This window comes from Gigantopelta aegis, chromosome 8, assembly GCF_016097555.1.
Source record: "Gigantopelta aegis isolate Gae_Host chromosome 8, Gae_host_genome, whole genome shotgun sequence".
NCBI classification, from domain to species: Eukaryota; Metazoa; Mollusca; class Gastropoda; order Neomphalida; family Peltospiridae; genus Gigantopelta; species Gigantopelta aegis.
In genome coordinates, this window is record NC_054706.1 from 47,997,920 (window position 1) to 48,025,258 (window position 27,339).

Below are 27,339 nucleotides of genomic sequence, written 5' to 3' on the forward strand. Positions count from 1 at the left end.
TAGTAATAGTAGTAGACGATTACGAACAGTTTGCCCACTGATTCGGTTATTATGAAGCCCAGGTGTGTCAGTGGGCAAACTGTTCGTAATCAAACGGTAAACAAATAAAAACCAAATAAATACTACGACGTATGTCGAGGTTTATCTCGATGAACTAATTTAATAAAATATCCTGAAATACACAGTACAAAAATAGATCGAGTGACCTACTTAAGTCCTGCCTGTTGATATTTAAATGACCTGACCCCCGCCCCCCCCCCCCCCCCCCCGCAACAGCACCATACACTAACCAGACTAACGAGAAAAAAACCCCCAATAAGTTGAACGGATTCACTGAGGTGGTTCGATCCTGCGATTCAAGCACCTCAGGCGAGCTATCAACCGACTGCCAGACTGGGCTACCCCCCCCCCCCCCCCCCGACTTTTAAGATACCGGTAATTGTTATGTTTGACCAGATAAGAGACGTCTTAGGTGTGACAATACTAGTCTAATCATAGTCTGGACGCAGTACAAAACTGAGCTATTGTATTGTAGTCACACTATAGTCGCCTATAGCGTTTTCATTAGGGATCGCCAGCCTGGCCTTATTTTATAGACATGGCGGCCAACAGGCAGTTTATCTCCAGACGATCGGTTGTTGTCAGTTCTAACGGAAGTGTGGCCAGCAGTCAGCCTTTAGCATCTCAGATTGGACTCGGTAATGTTTGTAGTATGATATGCAGTATATTTGATATGTAACCTACCATGGGCGTACATAGGATTTTGAAAAGGAGGGTTCCAAAATAGAATGCAGAGATATTGGGCATATATTTCTATGTTGAGTAAATATAATAATGTCAGATATCAATGTCAGATATATTAAATTATAAAAAAAAGCGATTTCGGGGGGGGGGGGGGGGTTCGGTCGAACCCATCCCCCCCCCCCCCCCCCCCCCCTATGTACGCCCATGCCTACAGGTTATCAGCTCTCAACAGTATGATGTTGTGTCAGACTTAGTTTTCCAGTCCATCACAATAGATGACCTTCTTCGAGCTTGAGGCCCAGAATGGGATTTTGTCAATGAAAATAATGCTATTTTTCATTTCATTTCAACTTATTTTTGTGCTTATAACTAATTAAGGTTCAAGCTGTCCTCGGCACATGCGTGTGTATGTGTGTGTGTGTGTGTGTGTGTATATATATATATACATATACATAGACATAGACATAGACATAGACATAGACATAGACAGACATATATATATATATATATATATATATAACAGTGTTCTAGCTAGGATTTTGATGGGGCAGAGCGCTAATTTAATTGTAGGGCATTTTTAACGCGAAAATCTTATTTTTGAGGCAAGTGCTGGATATGATCGAATTTTTTACATTCATAAATATCATATATGTAGGAATATCTATGCCGGTTTTAATTTACAAAACGTTTTTGGAGGAAGGGGGACAATCAATTTCTAAACCCAAATTTATTATTCTTAAATTTGGATTGATGAAACAGTACATTCATCGCCGTATGGAATATTATTGTACTAATGTACTAAATATAGACACTATTTAAAAAAATCTCGTTCCAGCCAGTGCAACACGACTGGTATGTGCCGTGGTATGTGCTATCCTATCTGTAAGATGGTGTATATAAACGATCCCTTGCTACTAATGGAAAAAAGTAGCGGCTTTTTCTCTAAGACTAAATTTCAAAATTACCAAATGTTTGACATCCAATAGCCGATTATTAATAAAGCATTATGCTCTAGTGGTGTCGTTAAATAAAATCAAACTTTAACTATTAACATGTTTTACAAAAGGTTGGATCACCTAAAAAAAATAATATTCTTTTTTTCTATTATTTATAGTATTTATACCATTTAATATTATGCCCAAATGTAATTTGAAATAAATAAATGAAATCAAGAAATGAAATCAAGAAATGAAAAAAAAAAGAGAATGATTAGAAATAAATAAAAAGAAATAAAGAAATAAAAGAACAAAAAAATAAAAAAATCGACATAAGGATATATTTGTAACAAGTTGCTCACTGCATTTAAAAACGGCTATTATTGCATGTCAAGGTCTAGACAGATTTCATTAAATAGCTTTTGCAGACATGCTTTTAACAAAACACAGTTATGCCTACATAGACCAAATAACCAGTGTTGCTAGTTTACTCTGTGCTATATTATAAAGATGCAATCAATATGTCATTGATAAGGACTACTGACATTAGTTAAAACTATATGTATCTTGGTCTGGGTATTTTCAAAGGCAAACATTACTTTCAAAAATTTACTTATCAAAATAAATTTCGCATTTGACGTTCTGTCGAAGTTTATCATGATGATCTACTTTCAACTTTGGTGTTTACTAGGTGGTGTGTGGTTATGTGCGTGACGGTGTGAGGATTACTTCGCATTCAAGCTTTGTAAGACTCGTCTGCAGTCATATCGACTAACAACAGAAAAGAAAAAACATACCACGTTACTGCTGTCGACTAACAATAGAAAAGAAAAAACATATCAGGTTACTGCTGTCGGCTTTCACAACTGTGGCCAAACAATGTATTGTCAAACGTTTTTTAGTTGGGAATTCAGACTCGTAACAACACTGTACACGCTTTGAAAGGAAAACAAGATTTTTTTTTTTTTTAAACTGACAATGAATTAGGGCAGGGCGGCGATAATCATTGGCGGTGCGACAACAAACACGGCAGGGCGGCACAAAACGGGGACAGGGCGCAGCGCCCCTCTATTTATTGCTAGCTAGAACACTGATATATATATATATATATATATGTGTGTGTGTGTGTGTGTGTGTGTGTGTATGAAAGCTATGATTGTATTATGCTAACATCTCACCCGTGGGTACGTGGGTTCGAACGAATCCTTTAAACTATGAGAACCGTCACCCATATATATAAGTTTGTTCCATTTTAGGATTTAAGGCGCGCACCCTCCCCTCTCAAACTGCACCAAAATTTCACGTAACGCGTAATCCTACACATATACTATGTAAAATGAAGTGGCGACAGCGGGTTTCCTCTCACTTTCTATCTGTGTGGTCCTTAACCATATGTCTGACGCCATATAACCTTAAATGAAATGTTCTGAGTGCGTCGTTAAATAAAACATTTTCTTCCTTTCTTCCTTTTTTCACTATTTAAACACATTGTGAATTTTTTATTTTTTTATTTTACCCATCAGATATCTTGAAACGTGGTGGTAACGCCGCTGACGCTGCTGTAGCGGTTGCCGCAGCTCTGAACGTGACGGAGCCTTGCTCCACGGGAATCGGAGGTGACGCCTTCTGTCTCTTTTATGACGCCAAAACAAAGACGGTGAAAGGACTCAACGGGAGGTGAGGACATAACGTATTACATGGACGGTGTTGAGGGAAGGCAATTTCTTCTTCTACCTCATCACCCATAAACTTTATTTAAATAATTTGGTATTATTTACATTCAAAATATTTCAAAAGCCTACCGGCCATCTAACTGAATACCAAGACTATGCGGACAGACAGGCAGACAAATTCTTTATTTACGTCAACTTGTGTACACATTAAAATCAGAGGTCAATAATACAGCAATCTATAAAAGAAGACAAGCCACTTCTATGAAGTTATGAGATATTTCAGAATTATTAAAAATGCATATTTAACAGTGTGTGTGGTTTTTGTTTGTTTGTTTGTTTGACGACAGTTATAATTTTATTATATTTTAATTTTCATTTTTTTTACGATGCTCCTCCAAACCTCCCCCAAAGTTCCCTTGGCATTCCGTCTCATGTCACTGGCCCCCTCAAATGGATTTTCTGTATCCGCCACTGATTTGATTCATTGCTACTTCTGATTGCTAAGGCCTCAGACCTGTGAGAAGGAATAGCTCATGATCATCGTCCTCCTCCTTACCTATGCCAAAACAAAAACCCATTTATACGGCGGAATGGAATCATTTTAATGTGTCCATATGTCTCTGTTGCCCTTTCACATAATGCATAATAAAATTCTGGGAGACCATGATGTCTATAAGCAAAATGCTCCTGCAGTAGCTAAGGGGCGTGTTCGAAACCCAAGTGGTATATGGACACGTTAAACCAGTTACTAAGCTAAGCTAAGCAGTAGCTAAGACAAGAGTATTTGAATTATTAAAATAACATAAACCATAAACCGTTAAACTTTTGTACTCGGGATCTGTCTTTGCAAATTCCATTATCCAGACATAATACTGAAAAGGAAACGTGTTTGGTATTTATGTATAGATAAATAAATTAAAGGGACACGCCCTAGTTACGGCTAGTTGTTAACCATTACGGCGTTGTTTTTCGCTATTAAACCCATTTTTTCATAAATAAAATTGCACTTTACTTACATTTTATTATTTAGAATACACATGACCATTCACCTGAAATGCTTTTTGGTAATCCTGGTAATCCTGATGTTTGTAAAACCACGAAATGCATTTTTTGTATTTCTTAAAAAGCCGCGCACACTCGAGAAAAAACCATGCAAGCGAGGTCCAATCTATTTTTACAGGGAATCTTCCTGTGTAAACGTCACAGACGTTGGTATACCACGTGACCGTTATCATTTTGGTTCGGTTTGTTTTCTCGTGCACGGTTCGCGCAATGAACATCCGATTTGTTGTCGTTTGCTTGTTGTTCATTTGTGAGATTTTTCTTCACAGTTCGTGAACATTTTCAGTAACAATAAAGTTCAGACAAGTAAGTGTCTCAATACAAAACGTTACAAACCCTTAAAACCAATCATTTTGCTAAGTCTTACGATATCTGGAGAGGGGATACAACCAGTCTTACGATATCTGGAGAGGGGATAGAACCAGGACAGAACAGTTGGAACATGTCCAGGAGAGGTGAAAGGAACGCACCCCAAGTCTGTGAAATTTGTCGTGACGTAGGCATTGTTGTGCTTCGAGCGACATCTACCGGTGACATCAGAATACTAACTTTCAAAATTATTTCAAGCAATTGGGACATGGGGATTCCCATGGTATTTATCGATATAAAACCTGCTTTTTCACTCCATTTGATAAAAACGTGATTTAAGTGTGTTACAGGTTTGTAGATTAACGAAATTATAATATATTTTCGCTGGATGGAACTAGGGTGTGCGGCTTTAAATATCCGTATCCGATATTATCCTGTGAAATAATATAAATTTTTCTACCATTACGAAAAGTGATTACTGTTATTGATTACTTCTAATACCGCCATAGTCAGAGGCGGATCTGGAGGGGGGGGGGGGGGGGGGGGGAGGGGGGCAGGGGCCCGTCTCCCCTAAATTTTGCGACAGTTATAATTTTATTGTATATTAAGTTTCATTTTTTGACGATCCCCCTCCAAACCTCCCCCTGAGTTCCCTTGGCATTCCGCCTCATGTCATCATACTTTACTTAGATTTTATTATTTAGATTATCCATTTCCGTACATTCGAAGTGTTTTTGGTCATCCTGGTGTTTTTAATATGATTTTTAGAGGGTATACCACCGTTTCAAAGTCACAGACTCATGTTTCACTCAATTGTAACTGTGTTACAGGTTTGTATATTAACTAAACTTAGAGTGCATTTTCATGGGCTGAAACTAGGGTCTGTCCCTTTAATATTTTTTATCACTCTTTTCTTTCAGTGGCCGAGCTCCAAGTGGGCTGACCCTGGAGCTGCTGTCTAACCAAGGGTTCACATGCTCCAGTCCGTTTCCACAATGTCACGCACACTCGGTGACAGTGCCAGGAGCGGCGGCAGCATGGGTGGACACACTGCAGCAATTCGGCTCCAACAGAGTTTGTATCTTTAATATGTGCTGTCTCGTATCAGTATTAGTTTGCTATTATAAGTGTGGAATGTATCTCAGTAACAGCGCCAGGGGCGGCGGCAGCATGGGTGGACACACTGCAGCAATTCGGCTCCAACAGAGTTTGTACCTTTAATAATATGTGCTGTCTCGTATCAGTATTAGTTTGCTATTATAAGTGTGGAATGTATCTCAGTAACAGCGCCAGGGGCGGCGGCAGCATGGGTGGACACACTGCAGCAATTCGGCTCCAACAGAGTTTGTACCTTTAATAATATGTGCTGTCTCATATCAGTATTAGTTTGTTATTTAAGTGTGGAATGTATCTCAGTAACAGCGCCAGGGGCGGCGGCAGCATGGGTGGACACCCTGCAGCAATTCGGCTCCAACAGAGTTTGTACCTTTAATGTGTACTAAAGAACTCGGTCTCCCCATCTTAACTAGTTCAATTCCCCACAGTTGCACGGTAAATCTGAACGACAAAATCGTTATCCGTGATTAAGACAGTATCTCTGCCCCCCCCCCCCCCCCCCCCCCCCCCCCCCCCCCCCCCGGGCTTCCTACACCTATGTAAAGGTATTCATGAACAATAATGAGATGAACTAGTGTTATAACACTTATGCATCAAACATAATGAGTAAATTATAATTCATAATTGTTACATTGCCGTTAAAGTTTGGATTGCATTTTAGTTGATGAGGATGTGTCTATTTCTCATTTTAGCTGTCTATGCGTGACGTTTTGGAGCCTGCCATTGAACTGGCGGAAACCGGATTTCCTGTGCAAGAGTGTGTTGCACATTTTTGGGCAAAGAGTATGAATCCAGATACATAGATAATAATACATTCGTGTCCGTTAGATATCATTTATCTCATAACTCGTTGTTTAAAAACGTATCAAAGTCGCTTTCGCTCGTTAGATACATTTTAAAACAGCTAGTTATGAGATAAATGGTATCTAACGGACACGAATGTATTATTCTATTTCTTACATATTATCAAAACCCCAGGTTTTAAGCATATTTTACGTCACAGTGTAATCGATTTCCATTGTGTTGTTTTTCATTGGATATATGACACTGGTGACCTGGTCATCACCAAGGAGTAGCCATTCTTATGTCTTGAAATTGTTAACACACGTGTGTGTGTATAAACAAGTATATATTATCAAAAATAACGGGTGTGTAAGAAAATACAATACAACACAACACAACACAACACAACACAACAACACAATACGATACAAAACAACAATACGATACAAAACAACAACACAACACAATACGATACAAAACAACAACAACAACACAACGACAAAAACATTAAGCATAATCGTCGTAATCATAATAAACTTAACCATTAAATAATAAAAAAATAAATAAATAAAAACAATAGAAATAAAATACCTCCACCGCACGTCATCACAACTATTTAAAACAAGGTAGGACCATACGTGGGAGAAATCATTAATGGCATAGCATAAAACTGACAATCCATTAATTAATGGATAAATTAATCCATCCATCAATCCACTAACTGGTAGACTGACAAACAAAACTCACTGAGAAAAATTAAATATAATCCTGAGTAATATCAAAATATAACTACCTATACTAATTACTCAGTGCTCCTTAGGTTGTTTTTTAACAGTATAATGCACTTTAACAAATTGTGATTCCTATCATTGTCATAATTTGATTGTACATATATTAATAAACCACAATACGTGGTCCAACTCATTTATACTGTTTATATATTTATGACTAAACTGATTTAATTTGATTTGACTGACTCACTGACTCACTGACTCACTCCACTGACTCTGTCCACTCACACACACTCCTTTATAGGTGCGGGGGTGGTATCTAACTGAACCGGCCTCGGTGGTGTAGTGGTTAAGCTATCGGACATAAGGCTGGTAGATACTGGGTTCACACTCCGGTACCGGTTCCCACCCAGAGCGAGTTTAACGACTGTAGGTAGGTAAAAAGCCACTACACCGAAAGTGCATATAAAAGATCACCTGCTGCATTAACTAAAACAAACTTCTTCTTTGGTATGTACTGTGTTGTCAGTGGGAAAATGCATATAAAAGATCGTTTGCTACTAATGGAAGAATGTTGCAGGTTTCCTCTCTAAGAATATATGTCAGAAATACCAAATGTTTAACGTACAGTAACCGATGATTAATAAATCAATGTGATCTAGTGGTGTCGTTAAACTTAACAAACACTTTCCTCATTAGGTGCAGATTTGTTGAAAGACCCAAAGAATGTTCATGGCAAAGACATGCTGATTGGTGGGGAGGCTCCCAAACATGGGCAAGTCATGAAAATGCCACACTTGGCGCGGACATTAAGGTAAGAACTATAAAAATAGTTCACTTGGCGCGGACATTCAAGGTAAGAACTATGAAAATAGTTCATTTGGCGCCGACATTCAAGGTAAGAACTATAAAAATAGTTCACATGGCGCGGACATTCAAGGTAAGAGCTATGAAAACAGTTCATTTGGCGCCGACATTCAAGGTAAGAACTATAAAAATAGTTCACTTGGCGCCGACATTCAAGGTAAGAATTATGAAAATATTTCATTTGGCGCCGACATTCAAGGTAAGAATACTAAACAAAAATAGTTCTCGTGAATGGTCTCTTCAAAACCAAGCACATGGGGATGGGGTCATTAATATGAAAAAGTTCCTATTTTAGTTTAAAGGGACATATCCTAGTTTTAACCACTAAGACATATTTTTCACTATTAGAGCCGTTTATGATCACTCAAATCAAACATTACTTATATTTTATTGTTTAGATTATCCATTTCCGTACAACCGAAGTATTTTTGGTCATCCTGGTGTTTCTAATATCACAAAATGCATTTTTCATATTAAAAAAAAAAAATGTGCGTCTGAGAAATAACGGTTATATAGTCGCATTTTAGTCTATTTTGAAGGATATTTCAACGTCAGAGACGCTTGTTTCACTCCAATCTAATTAAAATTAGCTCCACCATTACATGTGGATCTAACAGCAGCCCGTTGGAGCTCATGTCCAGTTGACCTTTCATTCGACCAATCAAAACCTTACTTGTAAAATCATGCCAGTGATTTGAAAAGAATTTGAAAACATTCGGGATTATGCCTAGGGTATACGAAATGATTCGGGTGAATTACGAAGTATGCCGGAAACTAATTGCAATATAACATTTTGTATAAAATTCGTTTCAAGATGAAAAAAACCCAGTGATGGTGTAGCCATAAAATCTGTTTATACTAGTATACAATCCAGAGTTTATTACAGCACTTTTCCCCCTGTTTTTTCAATGTTGAAATAGACCAACAAGTTCGCCTATTGCATAAATAGTCTCGCCCGATATTTTTAGAATGTATATACTCCCGAATAACGCTATAAAAGGCGAAGTGTAATTGGTCGATATTTAAATTGTTATTTATAGATAAAATGTCACCTGGACATGGGAGTCCATGCAATGCTGTTAGATCTACTGGTAAACCAGTAGAGCTAATTTTAATCAGATTGGTTTCACTCTGTCCATATTTGTTACAAGTTTGTAAATTAACCAAACTTAGTGTCCAATTGTACGGATTGAAACTAGGGCCTAGGTGAAAAATATACCTTAGTGTTTAAAAAAACTAAGATCTGTCCCTTTAAAAGTGCTCTTTTTGGGTCTTCCTAGAGAAGGCCCTTTATTACTGTGCCCTAATTATTGGTGTACTGCCACCCCAGTAATATGTAGGTAGGTACAGCCCCATAAAAGGCTACACACCCAGAATATATTATTTCCATGTCTGCTTCTATGCTTATGATAAAAACTGTCATCTGGAACTGACATTACTCTGTTTCGGAATTAGAAATATTAGCTTGAAATTGTTTTAGACCATTTTGAAAATAACAGGGCCGTAGCTAGCGGGGGAGGGGAGGGGGTGCAAGAAAGAAAAAAAATCCGGAAAAAATTATAGAAACTTAAAGAAAATTCTCTTCTTAACCGTTTAAGGAGTTTTAGACTATTAACTACTCAGTTGCGCCCTCCCCCACCCCAAACAAAAAATCCTAGCTACGGCCCTGAATAATCAACTTGACACTTATAAGCTGTGTTCGTGACATACATTATTGGCATCATTACTGTTTTGACGATGATTCATGCCAGATAATTTATTAACGTCTCACCTTATGTACATCACGCATTTACAAAATGAAACAAACATAAATGTACTCAAGCCCTTCCTTATGGAAATATGAGAGACAGTATAGTTAAAAATACTAGTATGTACAATTAAAATAATAATAAGAACACTATTGTGTATATAAAAAAGTCCTGTGAAAATTTCTATTGATGCCCGTTCTGTGCAGAAATATAGCTTTGTAGTTTTCTCTGCAGAACAACTTAATAAATAAATGAACGAATGGGCAGTAATTCTTATTGAAGTGTTGGTGAATGACAAAAGTAAATATCGATTAGGTTTAATTTATTTTATAATAATAATTATTATTATTATTAAGTTTTTTTTAAAGTATTTAAACTATCTACAAAATTCTTATTAGTCAAATTATTGTTTGTTGTCATTTTATTTGAGTTTGTGTGGGTATTTGTTGCTTTTGTCGTTGATGTTGGGTTTATTTATTTATTTATTTATTATTATTTAGAAACAAAATATTTAACTTTTTAAATTGTTTTTTTTTAAATTTTAAATTTTTGTTTTAATTATAAATGTATTGTCCCTAGAACAATCTGACCATGCCAAGGCTAATGGCGTAAAATGTTAATACATTAAATGACAAATAATTATATCAAGCTACTTTAATACTTGTAGGAAGTTGCAGATCACGGAAAACAAGGTTTTTACACAGGCAGAGTGGCTAAAGCTATAGTTCACACTGTTCAAGAACATGGCGGCTGTATGACCCTTGACGACCTGGCATCACACGTGACCACATTCGACGAACCAATCAGCATTGACTACCGTGGTTATCGTGTTTGGGAGATGCCGCCGAATGGCCAAGGAATTGTTGCATTGCAAGCCCTGAACCTGCTTAAGGGTTTTGACTTTAAAGGTCAGTATCAGATTTTAAAAAAAGTAAAGTTTGTTTTATTTAACGACGCCACTAGATCACATTGATTTTTTATCTTACCATCGGCTATTGGACGTCAACCATATGGCCATTCTGATACTGTTTTGTTTTTTTAGAGGAAACCCGCTGTCGCCACATAGCCTACTCGTTTACGACAGGCAGCAAGGGAGCTTTTATTTGCGCTTCCCACAGGCAGGATAGCACAAACCATGGCCTTTGTTGAACCAGTTATGGATCACTGGTCGGTGCAAGTGGTTTACCCATTGAGCCTTGTTGAGCACTCACTCAGAGTGTATCAGATTTAAAATCATCCAAGTAGTTTTAGAAGGGAGGGATTGGGATGGGGACGGATTGGGGTGGGGACGGACTTGCCTCCCGAGCAAACTGAAAAGAGTATTAATTTTCCCAACTGTGTAATGTTTTATATTAAGTAGTATTAACACAAAAATATATGAACATTTAAACAAAAATAAAGGGTAAATGCCATCTTAGTGCTGAAGAGACGTTTTCTCAAACTACGATTAGTAGCTAGCAGGTTGTGTGCACCCTAACTGGCATTTATTATTAGTCCTGTTCCAGAGTTCTGACTCCCTATAGTGCTACGCGAGGTGGGTGCATACGAACCCACAATCTATGAAAAACAGGTAAAAACCACACACAAACCCTTACACACGACACACACAACATACACAGAACACACACACGACACACACGCACACACACACACCAACCCCATACACACCTAACCCCCCACAAACACCTACACACGAACACACACACACACAACATACACACAACACACACATACACACAAACGCCTACACACACACACCATACACACACAGAACCCACCCACACACAACACACGCACAAACACCTACACACGCACACAAACACACACACCAACCCTAACACAGACACCAACCCCCCACACACCTACACACAGAGAGAGAGAGAGAGAGAGAGAGAGAGAGAGAGAGAGAGAGAGAGAGAGAGAGAGAGAGAGAGAGAGAGAGAGAGAGAGAGAGAGAGACAGAGACACTGTATAGTGGACTGGTCGTTAAAATGGACATTCCTGAGTTTGCTGCATTGTAAGATATTTCCGACTAATAAAATATTTCTACGATTAAACTTACATATTAAATATATTTTCGTACAATATCAGTGTCTGTATATTCAATGTGTTTCTGGTCGTCTTAATATTTGTAAGAAGCCCAAACTGGATTTTGTCTTCAGATAATTTCGTACGTACGTATATTTTAGGAAATAAAATGAAATTTAACCTAGTACAAATATTAGAACGATCAGAAACACGTTTAATATACAGCCACTAATATTCTATGCAGAAAAACGTATTTGATATGTAATTACAATCGTTAAACGGTCTCTGTTAGTCGATAACATCTTAAAAATTGCAGCGAACTCAGGAATGTCCCTTTAACATTAATTAAATGCTGATGTAAGAGGCATACTGTAGATTAATGTTTGCAGAATCAATACGTCGCAAAGCCGTAGATCACGAGCTTGGGACTCGTATTGATCTAAATAAAAGGTAAATCATTCATAAGCTGCGACGTTTCAGATTTCTACATAAATATTATTTTACCTTTGTCATTCGGTGAGTCATTAATATTCCGTGATCACAATATATTTTATGTTTTAAGTTCCAGATCAGGGACGGATCCAGGAAATATAATATGTTTAGGGTTAAGGGGAGGTAGGGAACTAACGGGAAAGTGACACACAGACACATAGGGACATCGTAATGAAAAAAAAAAAAAGAAAAAAAAGGGGCACTTGCAAGTGACTATTTTTAAGGGGGACACAGACGCGAACACACACACACACACACACACACACACACACACGCATACACACACGCACGCATACACACACACACACACACAAACACACACACACACACACACACACACACACACACACACACACACGCACGCACGCATACACAGACACAAACACACAAACAAACACACAAACACACACACACACACACACACACACACACACACACACACACACACACACGTATTTTGTTTTTGTTTTGTCCCAACCAGTATATCGAAGGCAGCGGTATCTGCTGTCCTGTCGATGTCTGAACACACTGGATATGGGGATGTACCTGCGAAAAGCGTTGGACTTTGTCATGTCTGAGGTTACAGTGGTACCCTGAGACAATGTTTTACGATTTTGTTTGATATTGTAGATAAGAAGCCGAACTCAGCCGAATACCTGCATCTACTGATCGACTGTCTCCGCCTCAGCTTCGCCGACTGTCGGTGGTACTGCGCCGATACCAGCAAGACGTCTGTCCCCATCACAGACTTACTGTCCGATAGATATGCAGCACAACGGAGAAAACTCATTAATATTTCAAGGTATGTCAGGGCCGTAATTAACGCGGACGTTGTGGAGGGGAGAAATCCCCCCTCCCCACCGGTAGCGGATCCAGGAAATAGTTTATAGCGTGGGGTGGGTGGGTGGAGGGAACGGTAAAGGGCACGTAGAACAAGGTGTTAAAAGGGCATCCCAATGGAAATAAAAATTAAAGAGGAAAAAAAAAAAGGGGAACCTTTTCTTTAGGCGAAGAAGACCCTCTATTACCGTGAGCCTTGATTGTAGTTTTCGACATCTACCCCCCCCCCCCCCCCCCACACACACACACCAATTGTTTTAATGCTAGGCATGACCTTGAATGCTTACATATTCATTTAAGATCAGAATGCGTAACCTGTGGGGTAATCAGCTTGAGGCCGAGCAATCGTTACCACTTAAGACCGGTACCATCGTCTTCTACCACGAATTGTAAAGCGCTCGCCTGATGCGCGGTCGGTCTTGGATCAATCCCCGAACGTTGGGCTCATTGGGCTATTTCTCGTTCCAGCCAGTGCACCACGAAAAAAATAAAATAAAAGATCCCTCGCTACTAATGTAAATATTTAGCGGATTTCCTCTAATACTATAGGGCGGGACGTAGCCCAGTGGTAAAGCGCTCGCTTGATGCGCGGTCGGTCTTGGATCGATCCCCGTCGGTGGGCCCATTGGGCTATTTCTCGTTCCAGCCAGTGCACCACGACTGGTATATATCAAAGGCTGTGGTATGTGCTATCCTGTCTTTGGGATGGTACATATAAAAGATCCCAATATCTGTGTGGTCCATAACCATATGTCCGACGCCATATAACCGTAAATAAAATGTGTTGAGTGCGTCGTTAAATAAAACATTTCCTTTCCTTTCCTCTAAGACTATATGTCAAAATTACCAAATCTTTGACATTCAACAGCCGATGATTAATAAATGATTGTGCTTGTCACGGTGATCCTACAATACCCGTAACTGAATGAAACACACGATTATCCAAATATCTCTCCTAACTGTATATCTATTAGATCTCTCTATAACGGGCAATTATACCCGCGTGGCTCGTCTAGGTATGATCAGAGATAAGATCTTATATAAAGTATATGTAATATAGCACGTTTAGTTCACTAGAAAACACAACAAAAACACAATACACTTTGGAATCTGTATTAACCTTACGCTGACAAATGTACTGCCGCAGTAGTTAATTAACAGCAACAAATAATAACAACCCAGAACTGATCACTTAATTAGTTAATCTCTAGGTGTCTAGTTTACACAATATTCTAATCACTTCACAGTGACACAACACCCACACGTGTGATAATTGAGAAACGCTACCAGGGGAACTTAAGTAATAAAGGAATTACAACTCAATTCCTAACTGGTTAATTTTTAATTAACCCTTAACTACTCATTCAATAACCTTGTAATACAGAATTAATACTGGTACCTATCACAATAAAGACAATAACCTACAGTTTACCTAGGTCCTCTAGGATGACTGGTTAAGCTTTATATATATCAGAACAGTGAGCCTACAGTTTACTGCATCAGATTACCGGTAGCACCATCTAAATAATATTGGTATAATACAGTATTAAAATATTTAAAGTCACATCAATCACATCAAGGTTATACAACAGAGCAGAATTAATATTTACCAAGTCCAAACGGACGCGTTCCCTGCAAGCCTTCCAATATGTTTCTCCCCCATATCTCTAAAACCTTAGCTATTTATCATAAAACCGAATATCGCCTGGGGGTACAACGCGGTCCTCCCCCTATCAAGTGATATTTCCACAGAGACCAAGCCGGCATATTTTTCTTAGATGGCCAGACTTGATGACGCCTAGTCGCCAAAATCACGGTCGTAAAAACCGCACTCGCGGAGGTATTACGTAACTACTGGCCACATGGCCTCCGCACATGGTCTGGGTGTGTATTAGAAAGAGGTCGACGACCGTCGCGCAGAGGTATTACGTAACAAAGTGCCCACCTGGGCTTAAGTGCTTATTGGGACTGCACACGGCCCTCTAAAACAATTAATATCGCCACAGGCGAAAAGAAATTAAGAGCATGTTCCGTCACAGTGCTTTAGTGGTATCGTTAAACGAAATGAACTTTAACTTTTCTTGTCTAAGGCTGTACATAAAAATGTTATCAAATGTCTAACATCCAATAGCCGATGATTAATAAATGAATGTGCTCTACACATTCTCATAATTCAGTTAGAATCGATGTTTAATTCCAGAGCCCAAGTCGACGTGAAGAGGGGGTCGCCGACGTCGTCGAGTGACACCGTGTACTTCAGCACGGCGGACAAGCACGGCAACGCCTGCTCCTTCATCAACAGCAACTACAATGGCTTCGGTACGGCGCTAGTCCCGGAGGGCTGTGGTTTTACACTGCAGGTGATACAAATTATAATAAAAGTACAAGGTATGCGAAATCAGGAATAGCGGTAGCAAGTCAGTGTATGAGAAGTTATTTGCTCATCCGCTTAAAAAGAAAAAGAAAGAAATGTTTTATTTAACGACGCACTCAACACATTTTATTTACGGTTATATGGCGTCAGACATATGGTTAAGGACCACATATATATTGAGAGAGGAAACCCGCTGTTGCCACTTCATGGGCTACTCTTTTCGATTAGCAGCAAGGGATCTTTTATATGCACCATCCCACAGACAGGGTGGTACATACCACGGCCTTTGATATACCAGTCGTGGTGCACTGGCTGGAACGAGAAATAGCCCAATGGGCCGACCAACGGGGATCGATCCCACACCGACCGCGCGTCGAGCGAGCGCTGTACCACTGGGCTAAGTCCCGCCCCATATCCGCTTAGAAGATACATTGCAAATCAACCGGCATAACATTACATCTACAATGCAACGTCAAAATGACTCAAAATAACCATATATATTATATATCCTTTAGTAGTCTAAAGCTAGATTTATAGTCTTATCGGCGACAATCTGATTAAAATTAGCTCTACTGGTCTACCAGTAGAATTAACAGCATTGCGTGGACTCCCATGCCCAGGTGCCATTTCATCTATAAATAACAATTTAAATATCGACCAATTGCACTTCGGCTTTTATAGCGTTATTCGGGAGCATACAAATTCTAAAAAAAATATCGAGCGAAACTATTTATGCAATAGGCGCACTTAGTCTATTTCAACATTAAAAAACAGGGAGAAAAGTGCAGTAATAAACTCAGGATTGTATACTAGTACAAACAGATTTTATGGCTATACCATCACGTTTTTTTTTTTTTTTTTTTTTTTTGTCTTGAAACTAATTTTATATAACATTTTATATTGAAATTAGTTTCCGGCGTACTTCGTAATTCACCCGAATAATTTTGTATACCCTCGGCATAATACCGAATGTTTTCAAATTCTTTTCAAATCACTGGCTTGATTTTGCAAGTAAGGTTTTGATTGGTCGAATGAAAGGTCAACTGGACACGAGCTCCAACGGGGTGCTGTTAAATCCACAGGTAATAGTAATTAACCAGTGGAGTTAATTTTAATTAGATTGATCGGCGAGTAGTTAACTCGCCCAGTTCTGCTTCTGTTCAAATCTAATCCTCATTGTTCAGTCAATTCAGTATGAGTTTAACACAGTTCACATTAAATTTTAGTGCGCGTTCGTTCATAACGTTTTAGTTTACCTAATACAAAAATTAATTTCAGTTTCGTATGAGGTCGGCAACCAAAGAATGAAAAAAGAATTATTGTGGTAAAATCGCTTGTAATACCCAAAATAACGCATTTACTAATTTCTTTACCAAATCCACCGGAAAGAATATTAAAACAAATAAATAAATTACTTTTTAATTTTGTATGGCAAAACAAACCTGACCGGATAAAAAGAACAATACTAGTGCAAGATTATGAAAAAAGTGGGCTTAAAATGATAGATATTATACATTTCTCTACAGCATTAAAACTGACTTGGATAAAAAGACTTTTTGGGTCAAATTCTAAATTGGCAAATATTTTTCAGTCTATAACAGGTTTGACAACCAGAGACTTAGTTATACAAGGTGATTTTTTAATTCAGTTTAGGATAAAGAAAATTAAAAATATGTTTTGGAAGGATGTATTAAATAGTTGGATTTTATTTCAACAAAAATTAACATTTCAAAATGAAGAAGAAATTCTAAGTTTGAACATTTGGAATAATAGTAATATACTAATAGACAGAAAACCTATATTATATAAGAATTTCATTGAAAAAGGCGTTATATTTTTATATGATTTACTAGCTAGCCAAGGGCAGTTTATTAATTATAACACTTTTAATGCAAAATATAATATACGATAATTTTTGTTAGAATATGCGTCTTGAATATGTGCAATCAAATTATTTATACGAAACAAAACAAATTTAAATAAACAAACATACGAAGTGCCTAAACATCCAGTATTTCCTTCGAAAATAAAGCTTCTTGCGAAAAACAAATCGGGAAGTAGAGAAATATATACTACTCAAAAGAATTTAAGGGTCAAACATTTATAACCAAATAAGTTTCAGAGTGTATTAGATTGATGATGTAAACTACACCAAAAATTTAATTTATTATTCCATATTTACAAAAAACCCACAAATAAACGTCACTGTATACAAGAAAGTCACATGACATGCTGTCAAAGTTGAAGGTTGTCAAACATGGATTTTAAACATTAGAACATTCGTTTAATAGTGTGTGAATCCACCCCTGGCGCGAATACACTCGACACATCGTTGCCTCATACTGTTGATCAGACGTCTGAAGAACTCTTGGGGAATGGCCTGCCACTCTTCCATAAGAAGTTGACCCAGGTCATGAAGGTTGGCCGGAGGGGCATGGTTATCCCGAACTCTCCTGCCTAATTCGTCCCAGGCGTGCTCTATTGGGGCCAAGTCAGGCGAATATGCTGGCCAATCCATCCTGGCGATACCTTGATGTCTGAGAAAGTCCGTTACCACCCTGGCGCGGTGGGGTCTGGCATTGTCATCCTGCAGAACTGCCCCTCCGCCAATCTGCTGAAGGCCTGGGAGAACCAACGGCCAGATAATCTCATTCAGATAGCGGATTTCCATTCAGATTGCCATCCACCACATAGAGGGGGGTCCTGTGGTGGATAAGATGCCGCCCCACACCATGACGCTGCCACCACCGAACCGGTGACGTTGTCTAACGTTAACGTCAGCGAAGCGCTCCCCAGGACGTCTGTCGACACGAACCCGACCGTCGTTGAACTGGAGACTAAACCTGGACTCATCAGTGAACATCACTCGACCCCACTGAACACGTTGCCATCGCAGATGAAGCGTGCACCAGTGACGTCTTCGAACAGCCTGGCGACGGCAGCGTAGATTATTGGCTCTCAGACGATTGCGTATGGTTTGATTAGACACTCGAGTTCCAGTCGCAGTCCGCAGATTGTCACGTAATCGGCGTGCAGTGGTTGTGCGTTGACGTAGAGCCATATTGGTGATGTAGCGGTCCTCTATTTGTAGTGCTTCGGGGTCTTCCCGAACGTGGACGATTTCGAACAGAATTCGTTGCTTGGTACCGTTGCCACAGTCGGCCAACGACACTGACTGACACCAAGTCTCAGAGCAACATTTCTTTGCGTATTGCCATCCTGAAGCCAAGCAATAGCCCTTCCTCAATCTTCGATAGTCAGTTGAAGTCGTACCATTGTCGAATTTGGAGTGTGCACCGTACACGAACGCAAGCTCCAATTATACGGAAATTCAGCATTGGGAACATGGAATACACGTGCAAAGCGTGCAAATGAAGCGCTTTGTGAAAAAGCAAGTTATGGGCACTTAGCAGACCTTTCGCTTTCGCCCTAATTTACGTGCAAATGTAAGCATGTTTTCGCCATTAGAACTAGTCGACAGTGTCAATGACAGTGGATTTTAATTCATTTATGGGTTGCTTAGACCCACTTTCGTCAAAATGGAACAATACCATGCGTGACATTATTGTCTAGCTAATATAATTGACATTCAGAAAATAATGTCGAAAATATCGTCTGACCCTTAAATTCTTTTGAGTAGTATATATAAAGGACTGAATAATGCCAGTAGTGGTTGCAAAACAAGGCGTCGCGCGTCGCATGCGACGTTTACTACCCTCATTTCCGACGTCTATTTTCGCCACAGTTGCTCAGATTCCAGTTCATATTTTCTTGGTTCTTGTCTGAATGTATAGCTCGGCTTCTATGGGTTAATTTCTTTGAGTTTCCCACGAATACAGCGTCCAATAGTGCTCATTGCCTTTGTTCTTAAAATATTTTTTTTTTGAATCATGAGCACACTATTTAAAAAAATTAATAGACCCAGTGATTTTCCGCGATCGCGGAAAACGGACGGAATTCCCGGAATTCCCATTGTGAACCCTAAGCCCCGTTGAATAAAGCAGTACACTTAATTGTTGGACAATCATGCTTTATGTAGTTATTATAATTGTAGCCTTTGCTCCTAATGTCGACGCCATTCAATTGTCGGACCCTTTAATTTGTCAAAACTTGTGTTAGTTCAATTGTTAATTACATATTGTAGTCTGAAACGGAAATGAAATGGAATTTACAAAAACATGAAATTGGAAAATAGCTTTTTTAAAAAACCATCGAGTCATACTTGTTCTATTCTTGGGCCAACAATTTCGCCAACTATATGCATTACAAGTGGACTACATTGCACACTTGTGTGGTAACAGACTCCGGCCCAACCCCCCCCCCCCCCCCCCCTGCGTGCCCCAATTACTGAGTGTCTGTAGCTCTCGATAAACCCCCAACTCCTACCCTGTTAGTTCCAACGCCTACTAGTACTTCGTTTTGCAACCGCTGTTAACTGTAGTTCCTACATCACAATTGAAATATTCTCGTGAAGGATGCTGTTTTCCTACTTCAAAATGGGCAAAGTATTATAGTCTTCCATTTATGATTTTGAAAGACCCAACTCTACTATGGTTTCAGTACCAAATTTTACATAGGATTATACCAACAAATTAGTTTTTATATAAAATAAAGTATATTGCTTCCAGTACTTGTAACTTTTGTAATCAGCAACCAGAAACATTGCAACACTTGTTTTATGATTGCCCTAAAGTCAGTGAACTTTGGAAAACTATAGAACAATGGTTACAGCAAAAAGACGAATATAATCAGCTTGATAAAAGTATGGTTCTATTCGGCAGCATACATACAAATCATAAATTTGTGAATTGGCTTATTGTCAATGTAAAGCATTATATATATAGAACAAAACTTCAAAAGAATATACTTCATATAACTGCAATAAAAAATGTAATTACAGATAAATTACAAATAGAGAAATACATACTCTATAAAAACTGTTCACATAAAGAGTTTGATTAAAACTGGGCACCTTGGCAAAGATATCTAGAAAATTAAACTTAGCCTTAATAGTTAAAAATAACTCCAAGACACATACTGTTGATGGTGGGTTTTTTGTAACCTAAAAGCCAATAACGTTTGTTTTCTATATTTGGAAATATGGATTTTTCTTTTCTTCTTTTCTCTCTGTCTATCTGTTTAATTTCTTTTTTATTATATATTTAGTCTGTCATTAATTTTGTGCTCCAAATTTGACTGTTTCAGTTAACAAGTAATTTTATTGAATGCACTTTATATTTATTTATCTATTGTAAGATAATGATTTCAGGGCCCCAACCCTGACATTATCAATATATAAATATCTGGGACAATAAATATATTTTTAAAAAAAAGAAAAAAAAGAAAAAGAATGAAAAAAAGAGTAAAGTTTGTTTTATTTAACGACGCCACTAGAGCACATTGATTTTTTATCCTATCATCGGCTATTGGACGTCAGACATTGGTCAGTCTGACACTGGTTTTTTAGAGGAAACCCGCTGTCGCCACATGGGCTACTCTTTTACGACAGGCAGAAAGGGATCTTTTATTTGCGCTTCCCATAGGCAGGATAGCACAAACCATGGCCTTTATTGAACCAGTTATGGATCACTGGTCGGTGCAAGTGGTTTACACCTACCCATTGAGCCTTGCGGAGCACTCACTCAGATTTTGGAGTCGGTATCTGGATTACAAATCCCATGCCTCGCCTGGGATCCGAACCCAGTACCTGCCATCATGTAGACCGATGACCTAACCACGACGCCACCGAGGCCGGTACCAAAGTATGAATTGACCGCAACAATGTTATTCTAAAAGGTTAAACAACCGGGGTGTTCTCTGCCTGTATCACTCCCCCCCCCCACAATCTAATTAAAATTAGCTCCACTGGATAATGACTTTTACCTGTGGATCTAACAGCACCCCGTTGGGGCTCATGTCCAGTTAACCTTTCATTCGACCAATCAAAACCTTACTTGCAAAATCATGCCAGTGATTTAAAAAGAATTTGAAAACATACGAAATGATTCGAGTGAATTACGAAGTATGCCAGAAACTCATTTCAATATAAAATTCGTTTCAAGACGAACACACACACCCCCCCCCCCCCCCCGTGATGGTATAGCTATAAAATATGTTTATACTAGTATACAATCCAGAGTTTATTATTGCACTTTCCTCCCTGTTTTTTAATGTTCAAATAGACCAACAAGTTCGCCTATTGCATAAATAGTCTCGCCCGATATTTTTCGAATTTGTATGTTCCCGAATAACGCTATAAAAGGCGAAGTGTAATTGGTCAATAGAGCTAATTTTAATCAGACTGTACCCCCCCCCAGGTCTATCTTTTTCTCCTCTCTAACTCTCTATTTTTATTGTTTATTATTCTAATTATTGCTTCACGAGTGATATCTCAAAGGTCATAATATGTGTTCATCTGTCTATGAGCATGTGGATAAATATTGCTTGTTAATTTTCTTTAAGTATTGTAAGTAATATTTACAGAATCGTGGATATGGCTTTTCCTTGGATCCATCTCATCCAAATCGATTAGAACCCGGAAAGCGTCCATACCACACTATAATACCAGGAATGATGACGTCATCGAAAACAGGTAATAACAGTGCCATTTATTTTTGTCACACTTATTATTAGATTTAACAATAATGTTTTCTTTAGTTTCTTGATTTCTTTGCATTTCCTTATTCTTGGAGGTTTTTTGTTTTTGTATTTTTGTTTTTGTTTTGTTTCTTTATTGTAAGGGGAAACTGTTGTTGTTATCATCGGTGCTGGATTAAGATACAGGACAGTTTATTATTTGCATTTAATGTATCCTTCCGCACACGCAAAATGTTAATAATAATAAAAATGATGATGATGACGATGATAAAACAAATCATTTACTTAACTGTTCCAAGCAGGTATTAATAGAGAATAACTGGTCATGGTTTTAAGATATCGGCTTTATTCTGCAAATGTTAGAATGGCTAATGCCGCGAAGTGGGTAATAAATAAAATACAAAACTCGTCTTTGGTAGATATTATTTTGACAAAACTCGTGAACTTCCCATGGTATCTGATCTCACTTTCATTCATTCAGTCAGACACTAACATAGAAAGTTCACTCGTTTCGTGAAAAAAACCGGCCTCGGTGGCGTCGTGGTTAAGCCATCGGTCAACAGGCTGGTAGGTACTGGGTTCGGATCCCAGTCGAGGCATGGGATTTTTAATCCAGATACCGACTCCAAACCCTGAGTGAGTGCTCCGCAAGGCTCAATGGGTAGGTGTAAACCACTTGCACCGACCAGTGATCCATAACTGGTTCAACAAAGGCCATGGTTTGTGCTACCCTGCCTGTGGGAAGCGCAAATAAAAGATCCCTTGCTGCTAATCGGAAAGAGTAGCCCATGTAGTGGCGACGGCGGGTTTCCTCTCAAAATCTGTGTGGTCCTTAACCATATGTCTGACGCCATATAACCGTAAATAAAATGTGTTGAGTGCGTCGTTAAATAAAACATTTTCATTCGTTTCGTAAAAATAATATCTAACATAAATACATATAGTATTCTCTATTAGGTTCCTCGTGGAATAATGTCCAGGGGCCTAATTCACTAAACTCTCGCAACTTTGCGATCTCGCAGTGCAATGTTAAAAGACTTAAAAAGAGGATGCTTTGTTGTCTAACAGAGCCTAAGAGACCTTTGTGAATTAGGCCCCAGTTGTCACTCGACATGGGTCTGTGGTTTTACACTGCAGGTGATAAAAACAGTATTTATATCGTGAAAACTGAACATTATTTCACGAGGGACATAAATTTGATAGTAACTGGTAACTCGTGTAATAACCTAATATATATTTACCATGTAATACAGGAGAGCTGCTGTGCAGTTTCGGCGTGATGGGAGCCTTCATGCAGCCCCAGGGCCACGTGCAGGTGCTGATGAACATGATCGAATTCGGTATGAACCCCCAGGAGGCGCTCGACCAACCCAGAGTGTGCATCGGAACTGGCGACGGGTGAGTCATTTATTGATAACGGGCGAATGGGTTTAACACTAGTGGGCGTTTTATTTCATTTCAACTTATTTTCGTGCTTATATCAAATTAAGGTTCAAGCACACTGTCCTGGGCACACACCTCAGCTATCTGGGCTGTCTGTCCAGGCCAGTGGGTTAGTTGGTTAGTGGTTAGTTAACTAACCACTAACCAACTAACAACTAACCCACTGTCTTGGACAGGCAGCTGAGGTGTGTATGCCCAGGACAGCGTGCTTGAACCTTAATTGGATATAAGCACGAAACAAAAGTTGAAATGAAATGAAATGAATATCAGACATGTTGTTAAAAAAAGTTTGTTTTGTGTAACGAGACCACTAAAGCACACTGATTTATTAATCATTGGCTATTGGATGTCAAATGTTAAAGGGACATTCCTGAGTTTTCTGCATAGTAAGATGTTTCCGACTAATAAAATAGTTCTACGATTAAACTTACATATTAAATATATTTTCTTGTTTAGAATATCAGTGTCTGTATATTCAATGTGTTTCTGGTCGTCTTAATATTTGTAAGAAGCCCAAACTGGGTTTTGTCTCCGAATAATTTCGTACGTACGAAAAAACTATATTTTAGGAAATAAGATGAAATTTAACCTAGTATAAATATTAAAACGATCAGAAACACGTTTAATATACAGCCACTAATATTTTATGTAGAAAAATGTATCTGATATGTAATTACAATCGTTAAAAAGTCTCTGTTAGTCGATAACATCTTAAAAAGTGCAGCAAAGTCAATGTCCCTTTAAAAGTATTGTGTTTGTATAGTTATTTTAAATCATGTCTGTGTGTATTTTATGAAGACCTGTAACAGATTACATCTACAGGCCTCGGTGATATAGTGATTAAGCCATCTGGCTTAATGCTGGTAGGTACTGGGTTCGCCTCCTGGTACCGGCTTCCACCCAAAGCGAGTTTAACGTGTCATTGGGTAGGTGCAAAGCAACCTCACTGACTTCTCTCACTAACCACTAACCCACTGTCCTAAACAGATAGTCCAGATAGCCGAGGTATCTGCCCAGGACATCGTGCTGGAACCTAAATTGGATTATAAACACGAAAATAAGTACAAATGAAAAAAGTGGCCATCTTGTTATTTTTTTGTTGTTGTAAAATTAATATTCCTTGTACTTTAATTCCTCTTACGCTTTAGTCTGGTGACCTGAGTACTGATAAAAGTAGTTTCAAGGTCGTACTTTAACAATACAAATTGTTGATAACGTTGGGGCGAGGGTTACATATGACAGATTTATTTACCAAATGTTATTCATACATGTAGAATGCTGTGACATTTATTTTAGCATTTATTTAAGACTGTATGTGTTCTGTAGTTCCTACTTAATAGCCTTCATCTTACGTTTATAGATTGATTAAGTAAAAAGGAAAAATGCTGACAGTTGTTATACATTAGACTTACAAACTCTATTTTATTCACCATCATATTTTACAACAGACGGAGAAGTAGATCCCATCCGCAAAACCAGTGGTTGCATTTAAATATCTTTCTAGTTTCATTTTAGTTTCTTCAGTATATCCAATTAAAGATACTGTCCTGAATTTGGTGCCATTGTAAGACATTTTCCACTGATAAAACCTTTTTCATGACTAAAATTACATATTAACTATTTTTACGGTAGTTTAGAATGCCAATGTGTGTCATACTTACTTACCTAAACGTAAATTTACGTCTAAACCACAATTCTTATTACTATTATAATTCAACAAATATAGTTTGAAGAACACATATTTCATTTTCTTTTGTCCTTAAAATACTCCAGCTTTCGTAATGATGTAATTTCCTGCGTGAAATAGAGGCCAAACATGTGTAAACGCACTACCGGTATAACTGCTAGTAGCAAACGTAAACTTGCGATGTTTAGGTCTCACTACACAGATCACTTCCGGGTGAGAGTTCATTCATCACTATAGTTCCTAATTGTGACACATGTTATGGTTCACATATTCACTTCTAGGAAATGGTGAAGAATTAAAACAATATGTATGTTTAATGGTGAGCCATCTGGCTGTATTTTGCCAATGTTATTTTGTAATATTGTGCATCGACCTTTTGGGACATGAGTGTATAGCGCAAGAGACAGCCGGGGTGAATCGGTTAATGAACCACCTGTTCGGACCAGTACTACAGCCAGATGCGGTCATAAGCAAAAAACTGAGACGGAAATGTTCCCAATTTTGGAGTGAAAATAAATGCTTATATAATGTATGTTCGCAATGGTGTATGTTGTTAGTGCCAAGGAGAACCCGTTTTATTGGCAATCGTTGTTTGAATTTGGGCAATTTAACGTGGGTTTCAATGGCAGATGACATCTGTGTAGTGAGACCTTAGTGAAACGGGGCCCTGTTGCTTTGTACATGTTTGACCCGTTAAGAGAATGTCATACTATATATAAATCTTTGAACGACAGTTCTAAAGAGTGTTCTCATTGTACATGTCTTACCTAGAAGGCTAGTTAAAATATATTATTAATTAAAAATCAGAAATCTGTATTTTTACATGTATTTTTTTAAAGAAATGTTTTAAATTACTTTACAGAGCAAACAGCCCGGTATTACTAGAAGATGGTATATCAAATGACGTCATTGACCAGCTGCGTGTGATGGGTCACGACGTGTCGGGTCCAGTGTGCGGCTGGGACAGGGCTGTGTTCGGGCGGGGACAGATCATCTCCAGAGGGGCGTGGTGGAGCGGAAACGGGTGTGGCGACCCCGTGTATTGGTCAGGATCGGACTGTAGGGCAGACGGCCAGGTTGCTGCGTACTAGATGTTAGTGGTAGGAATCGGTTATAATTTGATCATCGATCATCGCTTATAATCGGTTATCGGCGCTCGAACAGTAAACCACTTATCCACCGGCCTTTATGGCTTACTGTCAGGCCGATCAACTTTCGATTAGACAGTTGGTTAGAATTATGTGATCATAAGATAAATTTGAAATTATAAGGACCATCGTACATGGATCAGGATGGCTAATTATTTAATGATTATTTTAATATCTTTTTTCGTCATATATACATTAAAACAAACATCGACTCCAACATATTGACATCAATTTTATCATCTGAACTGGAGGAACAGTTAGTTCACATTCCCCCACACAATCGATTATGGATTTTTATAATCGATCATGATATTAGTAGAGCCAAACCGATTACGTTTCAATTATAATCGATAATTGGAACATCACTATTTACTAGATGTTGAAATGGTTTTCACTTCATATATTTAATTAAAGACGCAGCATAAATTATGCCGGAGAAAGCATTTAATATTGAATCATAGATGATTGTAACTGGCAGAGTCGAGAAATACTAAATTGTAACCTTTTTTGTTGTTGTAAAATTGTAGAATAAATAATAATGCTAAGTACCGATTTTTCATTGATTCCTCTGATTATTTTAGATTAAAGGCGACGCTACATGATACGAGTGCCTTGTAAGTGAATTACTGATTGCATAGCAACCCATGAAAGCGTAATGCTGTCTTGTCACAATCAGCTATTATCGTACGAGGAACTCTTATCGTGTGGCGGAGCCTTAAGTGTAGCTCTGTGACTTAAATGATATTCTCGTACGAGGAACTC

The 27,339-nt window shown here is 38.4% G+C and overlaps 1 protein-coding gene across 1 annotated transcript; it reads left to right on the forward strand.

The window, feature by feature from the left end:
• Window positions 1-579: 579 nt before the first annotated feature.
• Window positions 580-27,122, forward strand: LOC121378466 (glutathione hydrolase-like YwrD proenzyme). The gene is given in 12 exon segments (XM_041506643.1): window positions 580-698; window positions 3,203-3,356; window positions 5,644-5,797; window positions 6,532-6,622; window positions 8,053-8,179; window positions 8,182-8,209; window positions 10,636-10,876; window positions 13,119-13,290; window positions 15,529-15,688; window positions 22,186-22,294; window positions 23,553-23,697; window positions 26,292-27,122. Coding segments are annotated over 12 exon segments (1,710 nt in total). The 5' UTR covers window positions 580-598; the 3' UTR covers window positions 26,521-27,122.
• Window positions 27,123-27,339: the final 217 nt, after the last annotated feature.